Below are 26,568 nucleotides of genomic sequence, written 5' to 3'. Positions count from 1 at the left end.
TAGCACACCAAGACACTTTGTGATCCCAGGTAAGCTGCTTCATCCATAACAGCCTCAGTTCCTGCCAAAAGAATGGGAGTTTCACCAACTTCATAGGGCTGTTCTGAGATCAGAGTTCTAACTTGACACACTTAAAAGGTAGCGTGGTTCCTTTTAAATGAATGACTGGTGAGTGGAAGTACTACAAGTGAAATTGATTGAAAAATGCAATGGATCCTAGAGCAGCTGCTGGGTCCTCCAGTGTCTGGGAGAAGGCAAGCTGGGAAGAATGGTAGCTGCTGCTCTCATTAGAAACCAGTGTGGTCTAGCCAGGCGTGGTGGCGCACGCTTGTAATCCCAGCATTCGAGAGGCTGAGATCAGAGGATCACAGTTCCCGGACATCCTCAGCTACTTACTGAGGCCCTCCACAACTTAGTGAGACCTTTCAAAATAAAGAATAAAAAACCTGCAAAAAGAAAAGAAAAGAAACTGGTGTGGTCTAATGATGGGCCAGGGTTGGGGAAAAGGAGTGGTTTCAAGATCTGATCTAAATAAACTTTTTTGTTGTTTATACCTCATAGCTGAATAAAAACAAATAGCCCAGTGCGGGCATTTTAATGCCGTGCTTTGAAAACAAAAGCAACACTTTATGAAGTGCTTTTGAAGAAACAGCACATGAGGGGTATATATTTGATTTACAAAGAATTAGTTCCTTTAGATACTGTTGAAAGGGTTCTCTATAAGGAATGTGAACAGTAGGACACATCTTGTGAAATTATAATAGCAAGCATTTAAATAGTCTATAAGGAGGCTATAACCACCACATATATGAGCTTATTTATTCTCTCAAATCATTTTCCCAGTGAGGCAATAGCACAGAAAAATCAATTTTAACTTGCATCAAGGTGGCAGAGCTAGTAAGTGCAAAGCCAATATTTAAACCTTTATCGCATCAATGGAGATTACTAAGCAGGGTTTAACAACAAATCAAAAACAATAGGAATGTTACTGCTTTTCAAAGAGAAGCATGCAGTAACTCTTAACCTCGAGTTTCTGGAAAAGTTCCACTGAACCTAAACCTCACTGTGTTCTGAATAACTGGCAAATTTGTGAGCCAAGTTATTAAGTGATCACATAAATTATGACTTGGATTGAACTATCCCAGAAAAGATCATGTGTTGGCAATGCAAAAATGTTCAGAGGTAAAATAACTGAATCAGGACTCTAACCTCATCAGTGAATTAGTCTATTGATGGATTACTTTTTTTTTTTTTTTTGCAGTACTGGGGATGGAACCCAGGGGCATTCTAGCTCTGAGCTACACCTCCAGCCCATTTTTTTAATTCTTTATTTTGAAACAGGGTTTCACTGAGTTGCAGAGGGCCTCACTAAGTAGCTGAGGCTGGCCGTAAACCTGGATCTTCCTGTCTTAGCCTCCCAAATGCTGGGATTATTAGCATGCACCACTACACTTGGCTGGATTAATCTCTTTTTTTTTTGAAATTTATTTTTATAAGCAAAATTTCCAACAATTTTTTTCAAGTCTCTTTTGGAAATGAAATTTGTCAATTTCTTCTAAATTTTCCATTTCGTTGGAGTATATAATTTTTCAAAGTACTTTCTGATAATCCTCTGTATTTCCATACTATCAGTGGTACTATCTCCTTTTTCATCTCTTATTTTAGTGATTTGCATTCTCTCTTTCTTTTGGTTAAGTTAGCTAGTGATTTATCTTTTTTTTTTCTTTTTTTCGAGAAACCAGCTTTTGGTTTTGTTGATTTTCCATATTTTTTTTCGACTTCATTGATTTCTGCTCTGATTTTAATAATTTCCCATCTTCTACTGGCTTTGGGGTTAGACTGTTCCCATTTTTCAAGGGCTTTAAAGTGTGTCATTAGGCTATTTATTTGGTGATTTTCTGTTCTTATGTGAATACTCAGTGCTATGAATTTTTATCTTAATACTGTTTTCAAGTGCCTCAGAGGTTTTTATATATTGTGTCTCTATTTTTGTTTCTAGGAATTTCTTAATTTCTCTCCTTATTTCTTCTATGACATATTCCTCATTCAGCAATGTGGTTTTCTGTCTTCCTGTGTTTATGTGGTTACTCTGAGTCTTAGAGTTGATTTATAGTTTCATTTCATTGTGGACTGAAAAGATGCCAGGGATTATGTCACATTTTTTATTTGAATTTGCTAGTGTAGGTTGTGGTCTATTTTGGAGAAGATTCTGTGAGCAGCTGAGAAAAATATAAACTCGGCTGTAATTGGGTGGAATATTCTGTATGTGTCTAATAGGTCCATTTGGTTTATGGTGTTCTTTAGGTCTAAGGCATTTTTACTGACCTTTTGTCGAGATTAGTCTAGCTACATGAGAGGGGTATTGAAATCTCCCACTATTATTGTATTGGGATCTGTGTCTGACTTAATGTCACAAAAAGTTTTATAAAAGTGGCTGCACCCAGGTTTGGGGCATAAATATTAACTATTGTTATTTCCTCTTGCTGTATTGTTCCTTTTACCAGTAAAATATGACCTGCTTTGTCTTTTTTGAGAAGCTTGGCCTTGAAGTCTAATTTGTCTGATATCCTGCTTGTCTTCGAGTTCCATTGACATGGATTACCTTTCTCCAGCACTTCACCATTAGTTTGTGAGTATCTTTACTTGTAAGGTGTGTTTCTTGTAGGCAGCATATAGATGAATTCTGGTTTTAATCTATTTTTCCACCTTATGTCTTTTTACTGAAGAGTTGAGGCCATTTATATTCAGCGTGGTTATTGAGAGATGATTTTTAATTCCTAACATTGAGTGTTAACTTCTGTTTGAGATAGTGTTCTTCTTTGCTTTGTTGTTTGTTTGATGAAGCTTATTTTGTCTTTGGTTCTGTCATTTATTATTCCTTCTTTGTAATTGATACCATTTCTCTAGTGCTGGTTTGTATGACATAAATTCTTTCAGCTTCTGTTTATCATAGAAGATTTTTATTTCCTCATCAAATGAGAGATATTTTGCTGGGTAAGAAACTTTTGGCTACAAGTTGTTTTCTGTCAGTTTGGAATATGTTGCTACAGGCCCTCCTGGTTTTGATGACTTGGTTTGGGATGTCTGGAGTAATTCTAATTGTTTTGCCTCTGAGTATCACTTGGGTTTTTTTTTCCTTCCATCACCACTAAGATTCTCTCCTTGAAGCCGGGCATGGGGTGCACACTTGTAATCTCAGTACATAAGGGGCTTAGATGGGAGAACTGCAGTTTGAGGCCAGCTGAGGCTGGCCTTAGTGAGACCCTGTTTCAAAATAAAGAATAAAAAATAGGGCTGGGGGTATAGCTCAGATGTAATATGCCCCTGGATTCCATTCCTAGTACAAAAATTTTTTTAAAAGATTCTCTCCTTGGTCTCTACATTAGTCAGTTTGAATATTATGTGGTGTGGTGAACCTTTTCTCTGATCTTGTCTAGAGAGCATACTATGTTTCCTGTGTTTTGACCTCTTTCTGTTTGAAAACTTTTCTGACATTACTTCTTTAAAAGATTGTTGATTCATTTAATTTCAGCTTCTATCTCTCTTCTATGCCTATTGTTTTTAAGTTAGCTCTTTTAAGATTGGCCCATAGCACTTCAACGTCCAATTTATGCTTTCAAATTGTTTTTTCTAAGTTATATTTTATGCCTTCATTTTTGGAGTAATCCTCTTCTAAGAGTGAGTTTCAATTTTCTATTTGGTCTAGCCTACTGTTTGTTTTATTGATAACTTCACTTCAATGATTGCATCTTTTACTTCCTTTCAGGCTTCTTCCTGAGTCCCGTTCAAAGTGTCAGATTCTTTGTTTACTTGTTCCTTCATTTCTTTCAGGTGTGCGCTCGCTCACTCTCTCTCTCTTTCTCTCCTGTCTCGGCCTCCCAAGCGCGGGGATTACAAGCGCGGGGATTACAAGCGTGCGCCACCACACCCAGCTACTTTATTTTATATCTTTGTTGCTTATAATAGTTTTTTTTCAGCCTGTATGTTTCTTATGTCTATTTTCTCTTTCTTAGTAGTATCTTATTATGGAGGTAAATATTTACTAGGTATGCATCACAATTTTACCAGGTATGCATCAAAATTGAATAGCCTCTTCTATATGGTTATTCTGTTCTCTCTTGTGTATTTATTACCCTTTGATACTAACTTTGAAAACTATGTCTACTATCACCCTACTATTCTTCTACCTGTAGATCATCAAAACTGGGTTGCAGTTACTCTGGGGTTTCTTCTGCCCACTGCAATGGTGACATTTATGGGTTTCAGGTGTTAATGTCAGGTGTTCTGTGTCACCTCCTTTATATGGAGTCGGCTCAGAGGTGTGAGCAGAACAGTTTGTGATCTATGCATTTTTAAACCTCAGTGTGCAGACTGTTGGAATGTGTACTTCTGTCAGCAGTGTTTAGTTTATCTTTAGTGTCTGGCAGTCCTTTCCAGTGGTTCACCCTTCTGGTCCAATCTCAGCAGTAGGGATATAGAGATGTCAGCTGGTATATACAAGAGGAAGTGGTATTGTATTCAGTGGTGAAGGTTGGGTAAGGGAAAAGGTGTTATAGTGATGGATGAAGGAGTAAGATATGCTCAAGTTGAATGAGAGTTTAAGTGTAGTAAGGTAGTATATGGTAGAGATGATAGTGAATATATAGGAGGATTCCTGTAGTCAATGTAGAGTATGTATAGCAATATGAAATGGTTTAAATAAAAAATTTTGAAGGTATGAGAGTAGATAGGAATGAGGGAAGCTTGTAAAAGGAATAGGGAAGAGATCAAACAAGCAAACACAAAATAACAGAAACAACCAAAACATAAAAAATACAGACATCTAAAATTATAGCTTGCATAATGCATATTGTTTCAATGATTATAAAAGTAAGATTCAAGATGATTTCTTATCATACTAGTTAAGGCAGAATTGACAAATTGTCATGTACTTTAAACATGGCAATTCTTACAAGGGTACGCCCTACTTAACAAAGGTTTGATGACACATGACTAAAAGTAGAAAACAAAACTTTATTTGATGAAAACTTTTTAAAAGTTCCAATATGAAGTAACAAAATCAACAACCTACAAATCTCTTTCCATCTTTTGCACTTCAAGCAAAATATTCTCTTCAAAAAAAATGACCATTTCATAATAAATACTCCTTTCTGTAGGTTAGACATGTATGAATGGAAAAATGGATATAAAATTCAAGAGAAAACAATGATAATATTTTAAAAATAAAAATCTGACTCCTCTCCTTGAGGTGTATTGCGATATGGTTACCAACATATTCAGCACCTTGTAATCACCAAGTTACTGATCTTAGTCCTGGAACAAGCCCCTGAAATGAAAGAATAAGAGACCCTAGTTGTTTGTGGTCATGGGTTGGCATCAGAAGAAAAACTGACAACAGCTAGAAAGGAGCTCAAATATATTAAATCCACACATTTGAAATATTTCACACTCACTTCAAATAGCTAATTGTCTATATACTTCAAGAAAGGAAACAGCTCAGCGTTGAGAGTACGGAAGTGCCCTTTGAGTGACCTGGACATCCCTAGCGCATTTTCAATGCCGTTATTATATATGACTCCATTTAAGGAGCCAGTGTGGTATCAGAAGATCTTAGTTAACAGCTATCTTTGGGTATAAAAACATGCATGTATGTCTCCACAAATCTTTTATCCCATTAAGATGTATGACTATAATGCACCAATTAATAAAAAAAAGTCAGGTGTCATGTTGTTTTTTTGTTCTGTCCCTAAGCCAAGGTTTGTTCTAGACTTACAGAAGTTTTTAACACCTAATGTTCTTGTCAATATTTAATAGCAACATATCAAGTCAAAAAAATCAAGAATATCTGAATTCATGTATTAAATGACCCATTTGAACCAAGAGAATCATTTTTTGAATCTTTTTGTCTTTTGCCTTTTGATTGAGAATCCTGAGACAGCCAGGAAACAAACAAGGCAAGCTATATGCTGCTCTAAATTAAAGAACTACTAGACTCACAAAAAATTTTAAATGAGTTTTAACTATGAGCAAAAACTAGAAGTTGACAGCCCTATTTTTTTAAGGGCAGATGGTACCTTCTACCTTGATCTTAAGAATAAAACTATCTGTAACAAATGTCTAGGGATCAAGTAATAAGAATATCAGTTCATGCTTATTTCAAATTTTGATGCTGTTAAATGAATGGGTGTTTTTGTTAGAAATAGTTGTGATTTTATAAAACTCTCTGTCCAGGTTATTTATATATTCGTCCAAAGGGTAATAATCTGTGCTTATCTGCTTACATAGCTGAAATCACCCATAATAATCACATATAAGCTTATTTACTAGAGAACTACAAGGTTATGCTTTGTACCACAACATCTGTTCCTATTAATGTAGACTTAAAATCTCCTACTGGCTTAATGCAGTCCTGCACATAACAGCTGTATGGATAACACCAGTTGTTCAGTCCCCAGCATGGTCAGTCGTTCCCATGGTAACTACTGTAGCCCTGGTAACCACTGTTCCTTCTCTCATGGATACTGGACATCTTTTTCCATGCTGAGTCTTGATGGAAACTAGCACTGAAGGACCGGCCCAGACGTGCATGCTGCTTCTTGGAGATATTGTCTTCACTTTCTGATTTGGCAATTCCCTGGGCATGCATTGGAGGTTGTGACTCTTGTCGAATATTTCCAAATGGAAAGTTCCAAAGGTCAAATCTTTGCCAGCTAAGTCTCTGGAATGCTATGATGCAATGTAAGTTTCCCCCAACCTGACGATAGGAAAGAGAAATTAATCATATAAGCTTATAAAATTAAGAGTCACAGATACCCTTGTTTTTCTTGCTCTTTCATATGCCTAATATATCAGTATTTTTATGTTCAGATATCAGCATTCACTAGCCTATGCACATTTCCTGATAGCTGCCTTTACAACACATAACAGAAGCTAAAACAACTCTCCTACCCCATAATCAACAGACCCCAGCACTGTCCCATCTGTCGATTTCAAACACCAAGAATCGTCCCTCTTCCTCTCCCTCCTATTCTTCAGATCTTCTTATATTAGTAAGATTATTTCAATGGGACATCTACCCAATCCAGATTATGAGTCTACTTTCCTGAGAGCTTCCCCCTACAGCCTGATTGTGCACATGGCTCTGCCCCATGACCACAATTAATTTTGTCTCAGTTTGGCCATTGCTATGGAGCTAGATTAAAGTAGGTCACTCTCAGTCAAGACTTTTTTATCTGAAAGGGGATATAAATTGAAAGGTGATTATCTTGAAGAAATAAATAATCAGACAAAAAGAGAGCTAAGAAAAACTTAATAGCTCCCTAAGAGTGACAGATATTATTAGAAACCTGGCACCCACTATCATACTATCATTCCTATATGGGTGTCATTCCCTTATGATTCTGGGCTATTCTCCTCATCCTTGAGTTTTAAAGACAGTCCTCTGTGCTTGAAATAATTTTCACTTTTCTGTCCAAGATGGTCTGAATTTGGTTTCTATTATTTACCACCTAAAGAGTGCTGAGTAAATACTGCATTTCTTTCATTTGGGAAATACCTTTAAAAATAATGGTGTCCTTCTTACCTTCTTTGTTTTTCGAAACTGCAGCCCTCTCTCTAAGTGTCGGATATCCAGGTACTCTGGATTTTGAGTGTTTAGATCAGTAACAATATCTGCCCATCTGTAGTTCAGAAGAAAGGATACAGCACACTATTCTTTAGGTTCAAAGTACAATGTAATGGAACTTTTCACAAGAGCTTGGCCCAACAGTATTATCACAGCAATAATTGGCAATAATTCGTTTCTTTCAGCATTATTCTAAGACGCTTTAAAACCTCATTTTATGACAATTATGTGTATCTGACTATTGAAAAAGTTCTTACTTTACAGTTAGTTACTTTTCCTATAAAGTAAATATGTGTCAACAAATTAGATAACATTCTGCAGGCTAAAACAACAACATGACATATTTTCTTTTTAATCAGAATTAATTTGTTTTTAGATGGCATCTCTCTATGTGACCTGGTTAGGCCTCAAGTTATCCTTCTGCTTTAGCGTCCTGAGCAACTGTGCTGGCTAAAACCTTTAAATAATTAAAAGATAACGTATCTCCATTTATAAGCAATATGATTGTTCAGAAAATCCAAACAAATTACAAAACAGCTAGGCTTAATAAATGAATTTGGTAACGATATAAGATTCAAAGTCTATATAAGAAAATCAGTTGGTTATTTGTGTGTGCACACGTGCATTTGTGTTTGTGTGTGTGTGTGTGTGTATACAAACCAGCAGATAACTAGAAAATTAAATATTTAAAAAGTTAATTACAATAGCATCAAAAATGTAATATACTTGAGAAACAATTTAGTAAAATATATCTATGACTCTTAATATACAAAATTACTGAGAAAAATTAAGGTTCTAAGTGGAGATATAGTCCATGTTCATAGACTGGAAGATTCCACGTTGTTATGATGTCAGTTCTCTTCCAATTAAACTATGAATTCTGCAGATTTTATCATAATCAAAATATCAATAAGCTTTTTAGCAGAAGTCCTAAAATTTCCATAGAAAAAACAAAGGTTCTAGATACATTACTTAAGTGACAAAGCAGACACAAAATATTTTTGTATAACTCCATTTACACAGAATTCAAGAACAGGCACAATAAGATATGGTAATGGAAATCTTAACATGAGTTGTCTATGGGGATGGCTAAGAAGGAAAATGAGGACGCTTTCTATGGAAATGAAAGTGTACCATATCTTATTTGGGGTGATGATTATATAGGACTATACATATATCAAAACTCATCTATTACACATAAAATCTGTCCATGTCACTGCATCTAAATCTTACCTTGATTAAACAAAATAAAAAGGAAAGTTAACATACTTTTTGCAGTGAATAGCCGGATGTTTTCTACTTGACTCTCCAATTAAGATCCAATATTCTACTTCCTGTGGTGAAAGAGGGCCCCTGCTAAATATAAAATACAGAGTGAGCTTAATGAAGGCCATTTACTCATTGAGTATATTGTTCCAACTATATGTTAATAAGAGATATACTAAAATATATTCAAAGATGGCATTCAGTAATCTAGAATAGGTATTAGATTAGGATTGGGCAATCTTCTGAAGGCCATTAAAGAGAAACCATGCAGGCAAGGCATGATGGCTCCTGCCTGTAGCCTCTTACCTGGGAGGCTGAGACAGGAGAATTGTAGATTGAGTCCAGCCTCAGCAACTTAGTGAGGCTCCCAGCAACTTAGCTAAACCCTCTTTCAAAATACAAAATAAATAAGTAAAATAGGCCTAGGGATATAGCTCAGAGGCAGAATGTCCCAGGTTTAATTCCCAGTACCAACAGAAAAAGGGAGGAGGGGCATACATTCAATTGAAGACTTAATTCCATATTCAAAGTCTAGGACTAAAAAAAGCTTTTATGTATTACCCCTCAGATCCCTGTAGGAAAAAAATAGAAAATCCTTGCATGCTACTAGAACTCTTCAATCACTCTCCTTCCACTCTGCATCCAAGAAGTTCTAAAGGGCATCCCAAGAATATAACCCAAGGCAGTGGTACACCAGTGGACTTCTCAACACACTCAGGCTCTAGTCCCATCCCTAAAAATTCTAATTCAAACAGGTTTGGAATGAGGCTGAGGGATTTGCATAGTTTAAAAAAAATCCCAGGTGATTCTCAGGTACAAGTATTAGTGAGGACCTCTCTTTAAAATAGCACCAAGTAGAAGTCAAGTTATCTTTTGCATTTGTTAGATGACTGGAATAAGGTGAGCCGCAGGATGAAGTCATAGACACAATTATGTATTTCACGTCTAAGAAATGCCACCTCCAAAGAGAAGAATAGAGTATCTCAGGATACAAGAGACCACGTAGTTTCCTGCTTTCTCCTCATTCACAAAAACTCAGTATCCCAAACACCCCCGGCTTGCTCCTCCCTGCCTCCATATACCTCGTTCCCCACACCCTCTATAAGTTTGATGTAAGGAAAATAGATACTAAGCTTTCCAATTTCTAGGAGATTTAGAGTATTTTTAACATGCCTGAAATACTTTATACAACACATTTTCCTGGTGGAGTACCAACATAAAATGTATAAATCCTTACCTGAATGCCTTATTAGCTTTAACAGGGGTTGCTTCGAAGCCAATTGGACAAAAATAATGATTTTGGCAATGATAGATATAAGCCAGTGACTCATCTTTCAATCCACGTGTTAACTTGGCCAAGGCCCCTGAAGCTACAAAAAAAAAAAAAAAAAAAAAAAAATCAAACAAGCAAACTGAGGGCCCATAAAGCAATGCCCATATTTTACACATCAGACAAGTTAAGGACTGAAAGACTGAGAGACAGAGAGACATTACTTGCAACGCACTGACACTGCTGGGGGAAATGAGAAGATATTGATTGGCACCAAAACTACTAATGAATTTATTTTCAGTTTCATCCTTTAGACTGAAACTCTATTGATTGGCACCAAAACTACTAATGAATTTATTTTCAGTTTCATCCTTTAGACTGAAACTCTATTGATTGGCACCAACAAAACTACTAATGAATTTATTTTCAGTTTCATCCTTTAGACTGAAATTCTATTGATTAGCACCAAAACTACTAATGAATTTATTTTCAGTTTCATCCTTTAAACTAAAACTCAGATAAATACAATAACAAAAAAGAATACATCCTATTTACCAAAACTTTCTAATAATCTGCAGTTGTCAGTGGAATTTAACTAATGTATAAAGCTTAGTAACTTCTGTATACTGCAAATGATCTCAACTTGTCGGGTTGTGTACATCTGCCACTAAAATTCTGAATAAGCATGCCTAATATTAGCACATTTGTTCATACACTGTATACATATACTACTGTACTAACATGTCCTTATGAAAGATATACATAAAGAACATTAATTTGAATAAAAGTATAGACCTTCCAAAATGGCTGTAGTCCGTACATCCCAATTTAAAGACTGCTATTGTATATGGATAAATATAAACTCCAGGTACTAAGTAAGCTCCCAAAATGCCAACTTCCCCCACTAACACACACTTTCTTTCCTCACGTCTTCCTACAGAAGTTACCCAGATGAGAGGAGTATCTTTCACAAAGTCACAGAGCATCTCTGCAGCCAGGCCGCAGTGCCACAACACACTCTTCTAACCAATTGCTCCTCCTCCTCTATTTCCCACAACTGCAACAGTTGCCAAGTAATTTCAAAAGTATTACCATAAGAAACAAGCTTTTACCAGCACTCAGTACTCAAAGCCATTAAATGAGGTTTCCTTAACTTGCATTCCTGGAAGAAATTAAATTATTCATTAACAAGTAACCCATTAAAACTGGAAATCCTAAAAATAGGCCATAAAAGCTTGCAAGTTAGAGTTACAATGATGGACTTTCTAGCCACTGAAACAGCTGAAGACCACTACCAACAGATCAGTGGTTACAGGAGAGAGCCAGGAAGGATGCACAAGCCTGCACACACGCGCACGCACACACACACGCGCACACACACACACACACACACACACACACACACTTTTTTTTTGCCTGTGGAGATAACATTTCAGGCTTAAACTCTTTCTATGAAGTTTTGTCTAGACAGTCTGCATACATTTTTACTTTATGAACTACCACCAAAGCAACTCTGCCTAGCCTGGGAATCTTCTACTAAAATCTCTATTTTAAATTAATAAATAATAAGTCATTCTGTACTTTTTGGTTGTATTCCCTTCACAATCTACAGACACATACCTCTGGGCATCACTAGATGAAAATCTTTAAAAAATAAAGTTTAGAAGAATCAATACTTCATTTCCATAATGGAAACTGACTGTAGATAGGTTCCAGGATAGTATATAGGTAAAAATGTGGGGCTATAGATGCCTCATAAACTCAGCAATTATAAAAGATGTCCATATACACAACTGAATTAGAAAAACTCATAAACTTTTTTACATTATGAAAATTCCAAATAAAGAATTTTCTTAAATAACTGAAAATGAGCTGGGTGTGGTGGCATAGGCTTGTAATGCCAACATTTGGGAGGCTGAGACAGGAGAGTTGTGGTTCGCAGACAGTCTCAGCTACTTAGGCCCTTCGCCACTCAGTGAGACCCTGTTTCAAAATAAAGAATAAAAAATAGGACTGGGGGTGTAGCTCAAATTTGGAATGCCCCTAGGTTCCATCCTCAGCACCGCAATAAAATAAAATAACTGATAAATTTTTAAAAGAACTTTCAGTATAACTTCTCAATGAAAAATGTTATGTACTTAACATTTACTCTTTTATTATTCAAATGTAATATAAAAATCCTTTAATGTGACTGTAAGTAGTATTACTCTACTGTTCCAGAATATATTCAGGATTTCAGGAACAGAAGAGGTGGGTCAGAAAGTCTATTCTCATTAACATGCACATCATTTTGTCTGCTGCAACTACTTCGTTTTTTGTTTTGTTTTGTTTTTCTTGGTACTGGGGTTCCTGGAAGCCCTTCTACCTCTGGGCTACACTCCCAGACCTATTTTTATACCTTTTTTATTTGGAAACAGGGTCTCTTAAGCCAGCGCAGCTGGCTTCGAACCTGCGCAATCCTCCTGTCTCAGCCTCCCAAGCACGGGGATTACAAGCGTGCGCCACCACACCTGGCTAGATGTCTTACTTTTTTAGAAGACATCATGTGGAATTTTTTTCTATGGATTAATGTCTATGGGCCAATTATTATATATGGTATGTACATATATCATATCTACATGATTTAGAACATTATATAGTATAAAATTTATGAGCAGAAGACATCAGAGATGTTTCTTCTATTTACTTCAAAGTACACAGCATCACCTTGCTTGATTTAGATTATAGATCAGCAACTCTTTTCCTAAAGGCTGTACACAGAGAAGCACCTTAGGCTCGTAGACATAGGCACTGCTCATACTTCTCAGCTCTGCCACCGGAGCATGAATGCAGCCAGCAGCAATATGTGAGCCAATGAATACAGCTGTGTTCCAATAAAACTTTACACAACAGGCCCCTGGCTCAAGGGCAGTAGTCTGCAAACCTCTAAATCAGGTTGGTAATTGTCAAATTTCTTTTGATATGCAGCCTCCATTACAAAGAAAATTCACATGGCAAACTAGTCCTTATAAGGGATCAAAGCAGAACTACTGTGGCCAAAAACTGCAGGTGAGAGATCTTAGTGGCCACCTTCTCCCCTGCCAGCCTGGCAGGCACTTCTACGATATCCCCAGGTCTCAACTGAGCAGAGTATGAAATCACCATATGTCCCATCAGTGGAAAAATAAGCTCTTGATAAATGGCTGGATACCATCTCTTTAGGAAGACACTATATGTAGCTCTCAAAGTTGAGATTGTAGGGTGTGTTGAATGATGCACTTTGCCAATGCCCACGTTAAGAGTGGTTGGTCTAGTGGGCCTGGGGTCAGAGACCAAAAATGTGTGTTTTTCACAAGTTGCCAGGTGATGCTGATGTTGATCCAAAAACCACATTTTGAGAGTCACTGGTCTGGATGTTAAGAGGAAAATTCAATTTAATACAATTCATAAGCACCTAGTAACTATAGCAGATATTCCAGGGAAACAAAAGACAAGCTCTAGCAGGGAAGATGAAACAAGTAATTTTAAGTTGAAATAAAACAGGGCCACAAAAAGGCTGTAGAATTCAAAGGAGAAAAAGCACATCTGTTTTGAGGAACCAAGAAGGGGAGGCATTCAGGATGCAACTTAATGAAGTGGCAGGATTTCAACAATCCATACAGAGGAAAGGCCACAAGGAGAAAACAAATCCACAGGAGAAGGAGGGAGCAAGTCAGGGAGCAGCAAGTCGCCTGGTGAGAACACAGGGTGCAGAATAGAGAGGCCTACCGTAGGATACCCCACAACTTCAGGACAAAGTCAGAATAAGATCACCCTCTGAAATAAAAGACAGCAAAGACAGCACTTAATTCATTAAGGTAGTCATCCAAGGAAGTGATTCTGTAGGAGGAGACATAAATGTGTTAATATGGAAGCTAAATTCACAACCAAGTCCAGTCTACATATACCAGCATATCGTAAAAAGTTGAAACTTAAGTAATGGAGCAACCACTACCAAATGGAGAGTCATTATCAGTACAGAGGAGAGAAAGCACAAAACTACAGGACTTAGCTGGCCTGCCACATGGTTGAGAGGAGTGGAGGTCCCAGGCTACCAACAGGAGAATCGGGTCCATCGTACTGAGTCTTGCTTTAATACATTAACTAACATCTGACATTCTTTGAGTTCGTTTCGTATTAGCTTGTCCTGTACAGACCAATCATCTATAGAAAAACCTCAGAGAACTCTAGAACTTATTAGAATGCATTTTTACACCTTCAAAGACAAGAAGATACGCCCGATATGCCAGGGCACATTTGTAACCCCAGTACTTGGGAGGCTGAGACAGAAAGATCGCGGTTCACGTCCATCCTCAGCAACTTAGGTCCTCTGCAACTTAGTGAGACCCTGTTTCAAAATAAAAGAATACAGTAGGGCTGGGGGTATAGCTCAGAGGTGGAATACCCCTGGGTTCCATCCTCAGTACTACCAAAAATGAAAAAATGAAAAAAAGACATTCTGGAACCATGGTAGATAATTCAGCAGCATCCTTTCATCCTATGAGGCCCTTCCTCCCTTGAGTTTCTAAATACCGCAGGTACATGTAGGACAGCAGAAGACCAATATGCACTGGCTTTCAATGATACTATGGTGTTCATGCTGTAGGTAAGCTCTAGAGAGCTCCTAAGGTAGGACGGCATGTACTGGCACTGCACGTTAAAGAGATGTATCTGCACTGGGGAAAACCAGCAGATGTCCCTACAAAGAGCTGCACACTCGTGAAAAAGAGAGAGAGCCGGGCATGGTGGTTCATACTGTAATCCCAGCATTTAGGAGGCTGAGACAGGAGGATCATGGCTCACAGACAGCCTCAGCTACTTAGTGAGGGCCTTTGCAACTCAGTGAGACCCTGTTTCAAAATAAAAAATAGGGCTGGGAGCATAGCTCAGAGGTAGAATGCCCCTGGGTTCCATCCCTAGGAGGGAGTGGGAGAGGAGAGGGAGAGGGAGAGAAGAGGGAGAGAGAGAAGAGGGAGAGGGAAGACAACATATAACAAATACCAAATGACAGATGCAAATATTTAACACCATAGGAATTCACACAAATCCAGGCCAACATGGCCAAGGAACATGTCAGAGAAGGTGCAGGGCCTAAGTGAAACCTGCAGCAGAGAAGAGGAAGAGCAGAGACCCCAGGGGAGGGAGCAGAATAGTTACCCTTCAGGAAACACACAGAAAATGAAACAGGGAGAAGGCAAGTATTCTAAAAGGAAAAGAAAAATAGGAATAAAATCAGAAAATGTTACTAAACTGCAATTGAAGAAATGGACCACTAACCCCTTGCCAAAAAAAACAAAAAACAAAAAAAAAGGAAAATAGGTATTTTTTCCCATTGCTGAAGTGAAAAAGTTTATACATAAGAATTTTATATGTAAAGGTAAAAAAGACAGTGGGACCCAGTTCCATACATCCTAACACACCCTAGGTTGTTAAGGCTAGTGGATAGCATTTCTATATAATTGTTTCATTTAAATATGCCGTGAAGAACTTGGAAAGTACTAAAAAAAAGTACAGAAACTCAAGAGATCCACAAATGGAAATCTTAAAAATTATGGTCTAAATATTAAAGTTGGCTAGGACATTAGGTAAAAATAAGTAAATCTCTTAAATCTCATGCCGAGCATAATTACACATACTTGTAATCCCAGAATTTGGGAGTCTAAGACCGGAGGATCCAGATTCACAGCCAGCCTCGGCTACTTTGTGAAGCCCTTTACAACTCAGTGAGACCCTGCTTCAAAATAAAGAATAAAAAATTGGGCAGGGGGTATAGCTCAGAGGTAGAAAGCTCCTGGGTTCCACCCCCAGTATTTTTAAAAAAATAAATAATATCTTAAATCTCCAGAATATCAATTTCTAAATCAACTTTCTCCAGAGTTCTTTTATACTTTATTGAATCCAATGAATAAAAAGTTACATTTTTGTACTCTGTAAATGTGATTAATTTTATAAGCTAATGTTTCCTCTCTGCTCAGAGTGTCTCTGAGATCCTACATTCTTCATATTCTAATTTCTCCTGGTGCTCATGCTTCCCTTGATATACTTTAATTTCACTGGCCCAGCTCTTCCTCTGTCCTCTTACTCCATTTGATTCTGACAATATTAATACAACAGAAAACCACAAATTGCCCTGATAAAATCCTCATATCATCAGCAGGCAGCAAGATAAGCAAGTGAAAGGATAGTGGGTCTGGATCTGGTGTCTCCCAGGACCTGCTCACGGTGCAGTCTTGGGACATGAGTCCAAGAACACAGAGTGGCTTTCCCCTGTATCCTCCAGGGATGTGTCACACCCTCCCGCTCATTACTGTGCTCCCCTCAGACGTACATTTTTGGTCCATGCTCCATTAAGAAAGCCATAAAACAGTACCATGAAACAGTTAAGAAGGGGTTCTGAGATAGTCTCATCCTTTAATAATATGTATAAATATAGAGGGCAATGTTAAGACACAGTTAAATGTAAATTCCAGGTCTTTAGGAATATTTTAACATCTAGAAACCTGAAAAACTGTCAGCAAAGAGACTTCAAGAGGCAGCAGGAGGACTCCATGTGTCCTGAAGGAAGTCCAGATAGAGTTAGCACCCTAGTGTGGATGATTTTATGTTTGCAAGTATGGGGACGGATAGAGAAGGTCGGAGCCAGAAGAATGAGCTAAAGAAAAAGAAAAACTAAATATTTTCCTTTTCATATCAGGACAAAGAACGCTTCTAAAGGAAAAATGCTGGTTTTTTAATGGAAAAAAACAAAATTCTCTTTACAGGTTTCCTGACCACCCCCCCCCACCTCCTGAATTCCTCCTGCCTTATCTCCTCAACCCAGGATTCATTAAATTATCTCCAATGAGCACCTAAGTACCAGGCATTGTGATACATAAATGATTACAACTTGAGCCTTGGACTCAAGGAAAGTAGCTCAGATTTTTCTGGCATGCCAAGTATAAGCTAGCAAATAAATCTGTTCTACCAGAGGCACACACAAAGGTTGTGATAACCCTGGGGGTGGAGGAAGTTAATCTTGCCAGGCAAGCAGAAGAAAAAGCCTTTCTCCCATGAATTCCCTGACATATGGACAGGAATCTGTCAAAGTAAGAAATCCCACATTCCATACATTCTGCAGCAGGCCGTTCAGTAAACAGGGCAGAAAGGGCTAATTATGACCTGTGTTTTGTGAAAAAGTAAGAGAAACCCAAGCCAGGCGTGGTGGCACATGCTTGTAATCCCCGCGCTTGGGAGGCTGAGACAGGAGGATCTCATAGGTTCAAAGCCAGCCACAGCTACTTAGTGAGGCTCTCAGCAACTTAGTGCGACCCTGTTTCCAAATAAAATATAAAATAGGTCTGGGAGTATAGCCTGGAGGTAGAAAGCCTCTGGGTTCCACCCCTAGTACCACCAAAAAAAAAAAAAAAAAAAAAAGCCCAGTGCATCCCGCCAGATGAGACGGGCTGGAGTGAGCTACCAGAATGCCAGTCCTCCAGCACCTGGCTTCAGGTATCTATGCTGTGTCTAGGGTTGGCAGGCTGCCACCCAAGCTAAATCAATCCTCCTCCAGCCTATGGACTGTTTTGGAATAGCTAGGAAGCTAAATTAACTACATAATTTATAATGAGAACTATGATAGAATTTTTTAAAAAAAACTTCAACTCAGTGGACAGTATAAAAGCAAACTAGATCCAGCTGAAGAAAAAAATCTGCAATCTGGAGAGTAGGTCCTTTTTTTTAGTTTTTCGTTGCCTAGTCAATTATTGTAAATGATGTGATGACAGTCACCATAGAATCAGAAAAAAGTACCAACATACCATTTTAAGCTGCCTTTTCCACAGGGACAGACTCAGTATGAATGTACACAATTCAGTCACAAGAATAAAACCCAGCACTTACTGAGTCCTTACTCCATGCAACACAAGGTACTAAGTATATTAAAAATATACCTTCTTTTATCGTCACGGTGCCCCATAAAATACAAATATGAAAAGGCAAAAGTTTACACAAGGACTCAGCAAGTTACTTGTTCAAAATCACAAAACTAGTATATGTAAAAATCAACATGTACTCTCCAAGTGCTCCTGCCTCATAACCAACTTCATAGACTCCAAATAGGTCAACAGAAATGTATCTTACTCTATGTTCAAACCCTGGCCTTGGTAAACCATGCACACTCTGCTGACAACTCTCCCTCGCCAAGCCTGGAGCCTGCTCTTCAAACAGGCCCCAATTCTGGGCTGCTGTCTCCACTTATAGCAAGAACCTTGCTAAATCAGTTGAAAGAGAATCTTCCATCCGTGGTAGCTGAGCCTTATCACCCATACCCTTGATGTCGAAGCCCTTAACAGGCTTGGCCTAAACAAGAAGCCTGTCAAATCATTTTGACAGGAATCTTCCTACCCTGCTGTCCCCTCTCAGTCACTTTACTCCCTTCACCCCCTCACTCTGCTCCCTGAATACCAATTTCAGCTGCCTTTGTTCTAGTTGGAGTTGAATTCAACCTTCCCTATTGTGATACCCTCATTACAACAATCTTGACTAAAATCTTCCTTATATTTAAGAAGTAGCATACAGTTTTTTCCCTTCCCATTGTATTAGTTTTTAGACTTGTAAACTCAAAGATTATTGTTATAATTTAAAAGTGGAAATTGTTGAATAATGTAAATAATTTAATTAGCACATAACTCATCTTAAAACCAACTCCATTACTATCTGTGCTATAACCAAGCCTGTTTTATAATAGAGTTTTGCACCTTCACAGTCTATTTTCCTGTTGTTTCATATTATCATGCAAGTCTAGCATCAAATATCCCCAAATCCTTTCATTCTCTTTTAAGAACTACAAATTCTATGCTGCTTCCTTTAAAAGTGTTTTACTAGCACACACTCACATAACAAAGACTGAAATAGTGCAGTGTGTTAGAGTAGGGTGTGTGATGTCTGTTGAGGTTCTAAATGCAAGTATTGAAAGAGGTAAATATATTAAACTCTATATTGAAAAGTGTCTTGCAGAGTACTATCATGATTTTCCATTTGGATAGAGAAATGAGAGTAACAGACTATGTTGAGGATTTATATAATGTCCCATGAATCAAAATAACCTATCACATTTTTTGTTGTTTTTGATTTGTTTTGTTTTGGTGGTACTGGGGTCTGAATTCAGGGGCATTCTACATCTGAGCTACACCCTCCAGCCCTATTTTATTTTACTTTATTTTACTTTTTATTTTATTTTATTTATTTATTTATATATTTTTTTGCGGGTTTGGGGATGGAGCCCAGAGGCACTGGACCTCCGAGCTACTCCCTCTGCCCTATGTTTTATTCTTTATTTTGAAACAGGGTCTCACTGAGTTGCAGAGGGCCTCACTAAGTAGCTGAGGCTGTCCGCGAACTGCCATCTTCCAGTCTCAGCCTCCCAAATGCTGGGATTACAAGTGTGTGCCACCACTACCGGCTTCCTATTTTAGTTTTTATTTTGAAATAGGGTGTCACTAAGTTGCAGAGGGCCTCATTAAGTTTCTGAGGCTAGCTTGGAACCTGTAATTCTCCTGTTTTAGCCTAACCAAGTATTAGAATTACAGATGTGTACCACCATGCCCAACCAAATGAGCCAGTCATTGAGACTGAGATAGATCTGGAAGCGTGTGTGTGTGTGTGTGTGTGTGTGTGTGTGTGTGTGTCCATGTTTGTGTCTATAAACCTTCTATGTGTTCACCTACCAGTTTCTCCAGCTGTTTTGTTCTTCCCATGAGGTTTATAAAGAACATAAGAGCATCCTTTTACATGGAAGTGGTCATTAATTTGTCTAAACCATCTGAAAATAATAAAAAGATTTTTGCTCATAGCAACAGTTCTATAATATGAAAGGCCATTATTCTAAATCTAGAGAACTCCAAGCCCAGCCCAGTTCAACATATATAAGAGACATTGAGCCCAGCATCAAGATATATAAAGTGGGAAATGGTGGCAAATGCCTATAATCCCAGTATGAGTTGGGAGGCTGAGACAGTAGGATCACAGGTTCAAGGACAGCCTCACCAAGTAATGAGACTCCACCTAGTGAGACCCTGTTCCAAAAACAAAAATAAATAGGGCTGGGTAACTCACAGGTAGAATGCCCCTGGGTTCAATCCTCAGAACCACCAAGAAACAGACAAATAAATATTTTTAAAGATACACAGTTTTCTATGAATACACATCTACAGTATTATTTTGCAGAACTAGAAATATAGTTCTGCCTCGAAAGTAGCTGCTCCATACCTCATAAGTGTTGTATTCCCAGTAAAAGGGCCAAATCTAATATCTTCAAATGGGGGTTGAAAGCCCAAAATATGCAAAGCTTCTTCTTGGGTAATAGGTGGAAGGCTGTAAAAGAAACACTGCCTTTATTTGATAGTTCCAATAATATCCAAATGTAATGTCTCAATATTCATATATCTGTCTGGCTTGCAAACAATTTAGCAATAGTCTTCATTTTAATTTTATGAAAAAGAATGCATGCATATATTTTCAGCTAAAAGGTTTATAATAAAATGCAGGAGTTTTTCAACTCATGAAAAAACTATTCTCAGTCTTCTGTTATAAAAAAAGCAACATCAAATTATTTCCAAATGTGGAGTTTTAAGATACCAGTAAAGTGAAAACTTACCTTCCTGCTCCCATTGTGCTATATAAAAAATTCCAACAAGAAATTAATGAGGAGATGCCACAAGAAGTCTTGTATTGTGGTCGGCTTATGCAGTACCTGAGAAAACAAAAGGCTTTTTTCTTTGCTTGAATGAATAAAAGAATGCATAACAGAATGAAGTTGACCAAATTATGTTATATGCATATATGAATATATAACAATAAATACGATTGGTTTGTACAATTATAATACACCAATGAAACATGAAAATTGGTTATATAAGAAAGTCTTTTTAGAGTTGCATACTTAGGTAATTTTATGTAAATTAAAATAAATATTAGTCATTTGCTTAAAAATTCTTCAGCAAGGAAAACTTGGCAAAGAACTATATCAAAATTTCCGTGAAATTATGTAGATGAATGTAATGGTCAGGCAAGCCTGAAACACTGACATGGCTCATTATTAATCTACTTTGGAAATATGTGGTATACTTTGAATATTTAGAAATCCTGAAAGCAGCTGGGCGTGGTGGCGCACGCTTGTAATCCCCGCGCTTGGGAGGCGGAGACAGGAGGATCGCGCAGGTTCGAAGCCAGCCGCGCTGGTGTAAGAGACCCTGTTTCCAAATTTAAAAATAAAAAGTATAAAATAGGTCTGTGAGTGTAGCCCAGAGGTAGAAGGGTTTCCAGGAACCCCAGTACCACCAAAAAAAAAAAAAAGAAGAAGAAGAAGAAGAAAGAAATCCTGAAAGCAATGTTAGAACTAAAATTATACATAAAAGTTAACTTATAAACTGGGTGTGGTGGTGTACACTTGTAATCCCAGCACTTGGGTGGCTGAGGCAGGAGGATCGCACAGGTTCGAAGCCAGTCTGAGGCTCTCAGCATCTTAGTGAGACCCTGTTTCCAAAGAAAATATAAAGTACATCTGGGAGTGTAGCCCGGAGAATAGAAAGCCCCTGGATTACATCCCCAGTACCACATACACACACACACACACAAAAAAAAAATAGTTAACTTAGAAATAACAAAATCATTGGTAATTTTTTTTTTGCAGATTATTTCCCAGCTTAAAATATTTTTAATTGAAAAGTAAAAACTGAAGCCAAACATGAGGAGGGAGGGGCAGGAAATGGGGGTGGAATTGGGTAAGGGCTAACTGGATGATGTGTGCATGTATGCCTCCACCATTTTATACTCTTTTAACATGTATGACTACAATGCACCAATAAAAATTTAAAGAAAAAAAAACTGGCGTGAGCACATTACCATCGTCTGAGGTCTAATACTTTCCGCTGTTTAATATCCTCAAGAGGAGAATGCTGAGGACACTCCCTCTGATGTCTTCCTTTTTTATCTGAAGTTTTCTTCTTGGAAACTTGTTTCTTTGCATTGCCTGAAATACAAGGGACTAAAATAAGCAGTGTTTAAGATAAAGTAAATTTCCCGTGGCAAAAATCACATATCAAAATTTAAATGTAACTGCCATTGATTCTAAAAATGATATTTGCAACCACTGTCTTTTCAAGGATAGTTTCCCATCTTAAAGAGAAAGTAAGAGAAAATAAAAAGAAGGTAAATGACCCTGATTGTTCTTTACTTACCAGGTTCATATACTCCAATCAATCACTAACTCACTATCCACATTTATCAAACCAAATCATCAACAGCAAAATGTTCAATTAGACCACTTTCTAGAAGCCGAGTCTTTTCCAGAGAACAATAAACCACATTAGTGCAATTCTGCTTAAAAGCTAAAGCGCTGGATCCAATAATGTGAGGATGTGATGTTTAAAAACATCTCCAGGACTTCAGGGACCAAAAAATGGGTCACAAACGATGGGCACGTGCACAGTATTACAACGCAGTGTCAGCACAGGAGCCAGGATAGAAAGCAAAGTCTCCTCTCTGCGTGCACGTGTATTTGCGTATGTACACACTCAAATATACAGGCACACACACAACACACCTTCTCCTTGAAGACGAGACAGCCAAGAGTGGTTACCTATGGGGGTGTGCAGATAAGGGCTGCACGAAAGCAGGCAAAAGTGAGAGCGAGAATTGGCCTGTGTGACGTCTGTACTTTATTATCAAGCACTGAACATGCTGATTATCCAGTCAAGAGCCCTGTACATTAAAACATGCTCATTTTGCTAAAATGCTATTCACATTTCAGAGAGCTGTCCTCAAATACTTTAACTTAATCTTTCCTATATGCTCTATTTTAAATAAGAGTCAAGTCTCTTATAAAAATGAGCTGAAGGTTAATTATTTTATTTTCCTGAGTTGTTCATAAGTCATAAAATAAAAATTATATGGATACAGGCCTAGTAAACAAGCATGGCCAGGGACCATTTTATTCATTTAAAGTGCTTCCAGTGCCGGGCGTGGTGGCGCAGGCTTGTAATCCCAGAGCTTGGGAGGCTGAGACAGGAGGATCGCACAGGTTTGAAGCCAGCCTCAGCTACTTAGTGAGACTGTTTCCAAATAAAGTATAAAATAGGTCTGGGAATGTAGCCCAAGGATAGAAAAAGCCCATGGGTTCCACCCCCAGTACCACCAAAAAAATTTTTAAAAATAAAGTGCTTCCAGTGAAACCATGTGGCCCCAAAGCCAGCTGGAACTAAGGAAGTATTATTCCACAGGAAATGCCTGCAAAGGTTATAGTAGTGAGGACCATACAATCAAGAAACAATTTCACCCTCCCTTTGAATTACTTTTTCTAAGTCTTTACAGAGAACACAAAACCTTTCACCATGCTGAACAACATGCAAACCTAAGCTAAATTGCATCGTGCCAATGTACACACATTTGTGTGTGTAAATTCATTCCCTTCACTGGTAAAATAAATCCTAGAGAGTGAGTAGACAGAAACATGACTTTCCACCATTTCTGGAGATGTCTTTGCTGCCTAATAATGACTTAATTCCCTCGGCAGTGCTCCCAGCCACTCACAGCTTTAAGGCTACAGACACTTGGAAATGTGCGACCTCATCAGGCCTGAGTGGTCTGTCTCATCCATTTCTCCAAGGACTGCAAAAACCTGCCCTCTGAGCACTGAGATTATCAGGAATCCCCCCAAAAAACAGAACCCCCCTTAGGATAAAAATCTCTCAGGAAAGAAACAGGCAAGCTAGTTCTCAGTCTTATAGGGCTAATAGACAAAACAGAAAATTAGGAGTTAAAAAGTAGCCCAGGCTTCAAGGCTATACAATTCAGAAAACACACTAGGAGGTGGGAGATTGGAAGTCATGTCAGCCTTCTGAGACTACATGGTCAGCAAAGATACCAAGAAGCCAAGCCAAGAAAAACAATGTCATTGAAGTCAAACCCACTAACAGGACAATGGTCTTCCCTGTTCTAAAAACAATACTAAGGGACATTCCCAGATGATCGGAGCAGCTCCAAGCCTCATGCAGAGAACAGTCACCAAGGTAACCTGTAGCTCTACCTTTATTAGTATTGTAAAAAGCACACCCCAGTGCGGAGACACAGATGGTGCCGAGGCCTCTTACATGGAGCAGCACATGAACAGGAGTCCTGGTGCAACTGGAGCCTGAAGGGACACATGTTTTCTGACAGGCAATTGCTAAATTCTGAGAACTAAGGCTGGCCTTGAGCAGAGCTGAGAAATCAAGAACTCAGAGCTGAATGACTTGGATTTCCATCCAAAAGAAAAGCTGCAAGGTCCAGTGTCCTTGGAGATGTCTGTGTGAAACTTAGCTAGTTTGTCTTCCCCCAGGCTTTCCCATAGTGTTAGTTTTATTGTATTTTATTTTATTTTTGTGGTTCTTGTAACTGAACCCAGGAACATTCTACCTCTGAGCTACACTCCCAGCCTGGTTTTATTTTTTATCTGGAAACAGTGTCTCACCAAGTTAATGTGAGCCTTACAGAGTTGCAGAGGCTGGCTTTGAATCTGTGATCCTCCTGTCTCAGCCTCCCAAATACTGGGATTACAGGAAGTACCACCTTGCCCATATTTATACAAGAAGACTTCTTTATTATAATAAGAGGGTGAGACCTCTAATTGCTTACATAGTTGCTATATTCTTAATAAAGTTAGAGTGCTAAGCAGCTCTCTCCTCACCTCTGTGTGAGTTTCTCAATTTAAGATCACCCATCCCCAAGAAAATGGACATGTAAAGGTATAAAGGCCATAACAGAAGCCCACCTCTACGTGTAATGACATCAAGAGACCAGGACCTGCCTACCCTTGGGGTCCCTAAGAGCTTTGCCTTTGTCCTTTTCTCAAGCCAGACTGGCATGCTCAGACAGTGCTGTCTTCTTTCTGGCTGGAGCACAGTCCCCCAGGAAAGATCCTTGCTCCTGTTCCACTCCTGCATCTGCCTGATTCTTCTGGGAGACAGCAAAGAACCCAAAGAGCTGGTGCCACTCTGATGATTCCCCCTGAGATATGTAAGCACATACATTATAGTGAGCACACTTTAGAAAACGCCCTCACTACCACAAAGAGGTATGATCCTGCAGGTGAAATGTCATGCAACCTCAGGGAAAGAAGCTAGGGCAAAGCGGACACTGAAATGGGAACATAAAACAGCAACCCAAAAACTCCTGTCTCCCCACAACATCATCCCCAGGACCCCTGCCTGCTACCCTTCATCATGACCATATCCTGTACTCCAATCCTTATCCTACCTACACCATGGTCACATGGCCCCGGAACCACACACACACACTCATGCACACACTCTCACACTCACATGCACACATTCACACACACTCACACTCATACACACACTCACACACATGCACACACATTTTTAGAGGAAGGTATAAGGAGAGCAAATAATAGCAAATATCTTATGTGGGCAATTATCATCAATGGAAAGTGGGGGTGGCAGGCAGAAAAAAATGAGAGCCACAAAGTAACAGAAGCCCAAATTCTGTGCATCAACTGGGGCCAAATCTTAGGCTGACCCTTTAGCCATTCATGAACAGAGCAGGCCCCACGCAACACAGCTAAGGCTAACAGGATGGGTGCTGTCCCCAAGAGATAGCACCTCCAGTTACGGTTGAACCAAATTAGTTACCTGCCAAAACAAACAGGAAAAACCAGCACTGAGAACATACCAGAGTTGATATAACAGTCACAGTATGTAACTATGTATGAAACAACCCAAAATTATAGAACATGAGAGAAAACTGAAAAACATGACTCATCCTCAAGGAAAAAGGTAAGGCCAACTCTGACACGATTTTCAAATTTGCAGGTAAGAATTTTAAAGTAGGTATTAAATTATGCATTATGAGCCAGGCGTGGTGGTGCACGCTTGTAATCCCAGCATTCGGGAGGCTGAGACAGGAGGATCATGGTTCGCAGCCAGACTCAGCTACTTAGTGAGGCCCTCTGCAACTTAGTGAGACCATGTTTCAAAATAAAGACTAAAAAATAGGGCTGGAGAGCCGGGTGTGGTGGCTCACGCTTGTAATCCCCGCGCTTGGGAGGCTGAGACAGGAGGGTCGTACAGGTTCGAAGCCAGCCTCAGCTACTTAGTGAGGCTCTTAGCAATTTAGTGAGACCCTGTTTCCAAATAAAATATAAAATAGGTCTGGGAGTATAGCCCGAAGGTAGAAAGCCCCTGGGTTCTACCCCTAGTACCACCAAAAATAATAATAAGAATAAGAATAAGAATAGGGCTGGAGTGTACCTCAAAGGTCGACTGCCCCTGGGTTCCATCCCTAATACCATAAAATAATAATAATAATAATAATAATAATAATAATAATACATTGTGAGATAGATCAAATATTCTTA

The 26,568-nt window shown here is 38.6% G+C and overlaps 1 protein-coding gene across 2 annotated transcripts in view; it reads right to left on the bottom strand.

Annotated features, from left to right (window-relative positions):
- Positions 1-6,460: 6,460 nt before the first annotated feature.
- Positions 6,461-26,568, bottom strand: part of LOC308279801 (basic immunoglobulin-like variable motif-containing protein) — a gene marked incomplete at both ends in the record, with an annotated part of 23,427 nt that continues 3,319 nt past the window's right edge. The window contains 8 exons of one of the 2 annotated variants that reach the window (XM_080719981.1): positions 6,461-6,754; positions 7,583-7,679; positions 8,894-8,980; positions 10,128-10,260; positions 19,883-19,977; positions 20,424-20,528; positions 20,812-20,907; positions 22,059-22,185. In XM_080719981.1, coding sequence (XP_080576107.1) covers positions 6,461-6,754; positions 7,583-7,679; positions 8,894-8,980; positions 10,128-10,260; positions 19,883-19,977; positions 20,424-20,528; positions 20,812-20,907; positions 22,059-22,185 — 1,034 coding nt within the window. Of the gene's footprint in view, positions 6,755-7,555; positions 7,680-8,893; positions 8,981-10,127; positions 10,261-19,882; positions 19,978-20,423; positions 20,529-20,811; positions 20,908-22,058; positions 22,186-26,568 lie in introns of those variants that run through there. The other variant, XM_080719982.1, reaches the window with a different exon arrangement.

The sequence above is a fragment of the Muscardinus avellanarius genome (assembly GCF_963383645.1).
Source record: "Muscardinus avellanarius genome assembly, chromosome: 2".
Taxonomy (NCBI): Eukaryota; Metazoa; Chordata; class Mammalia; order Rodentia; family Gliridae; genus Muscardinus; species Muscardinus avellanarius.
This window is presented reverse-complemented; position numbering and strand designations above follow the sequence as displayed.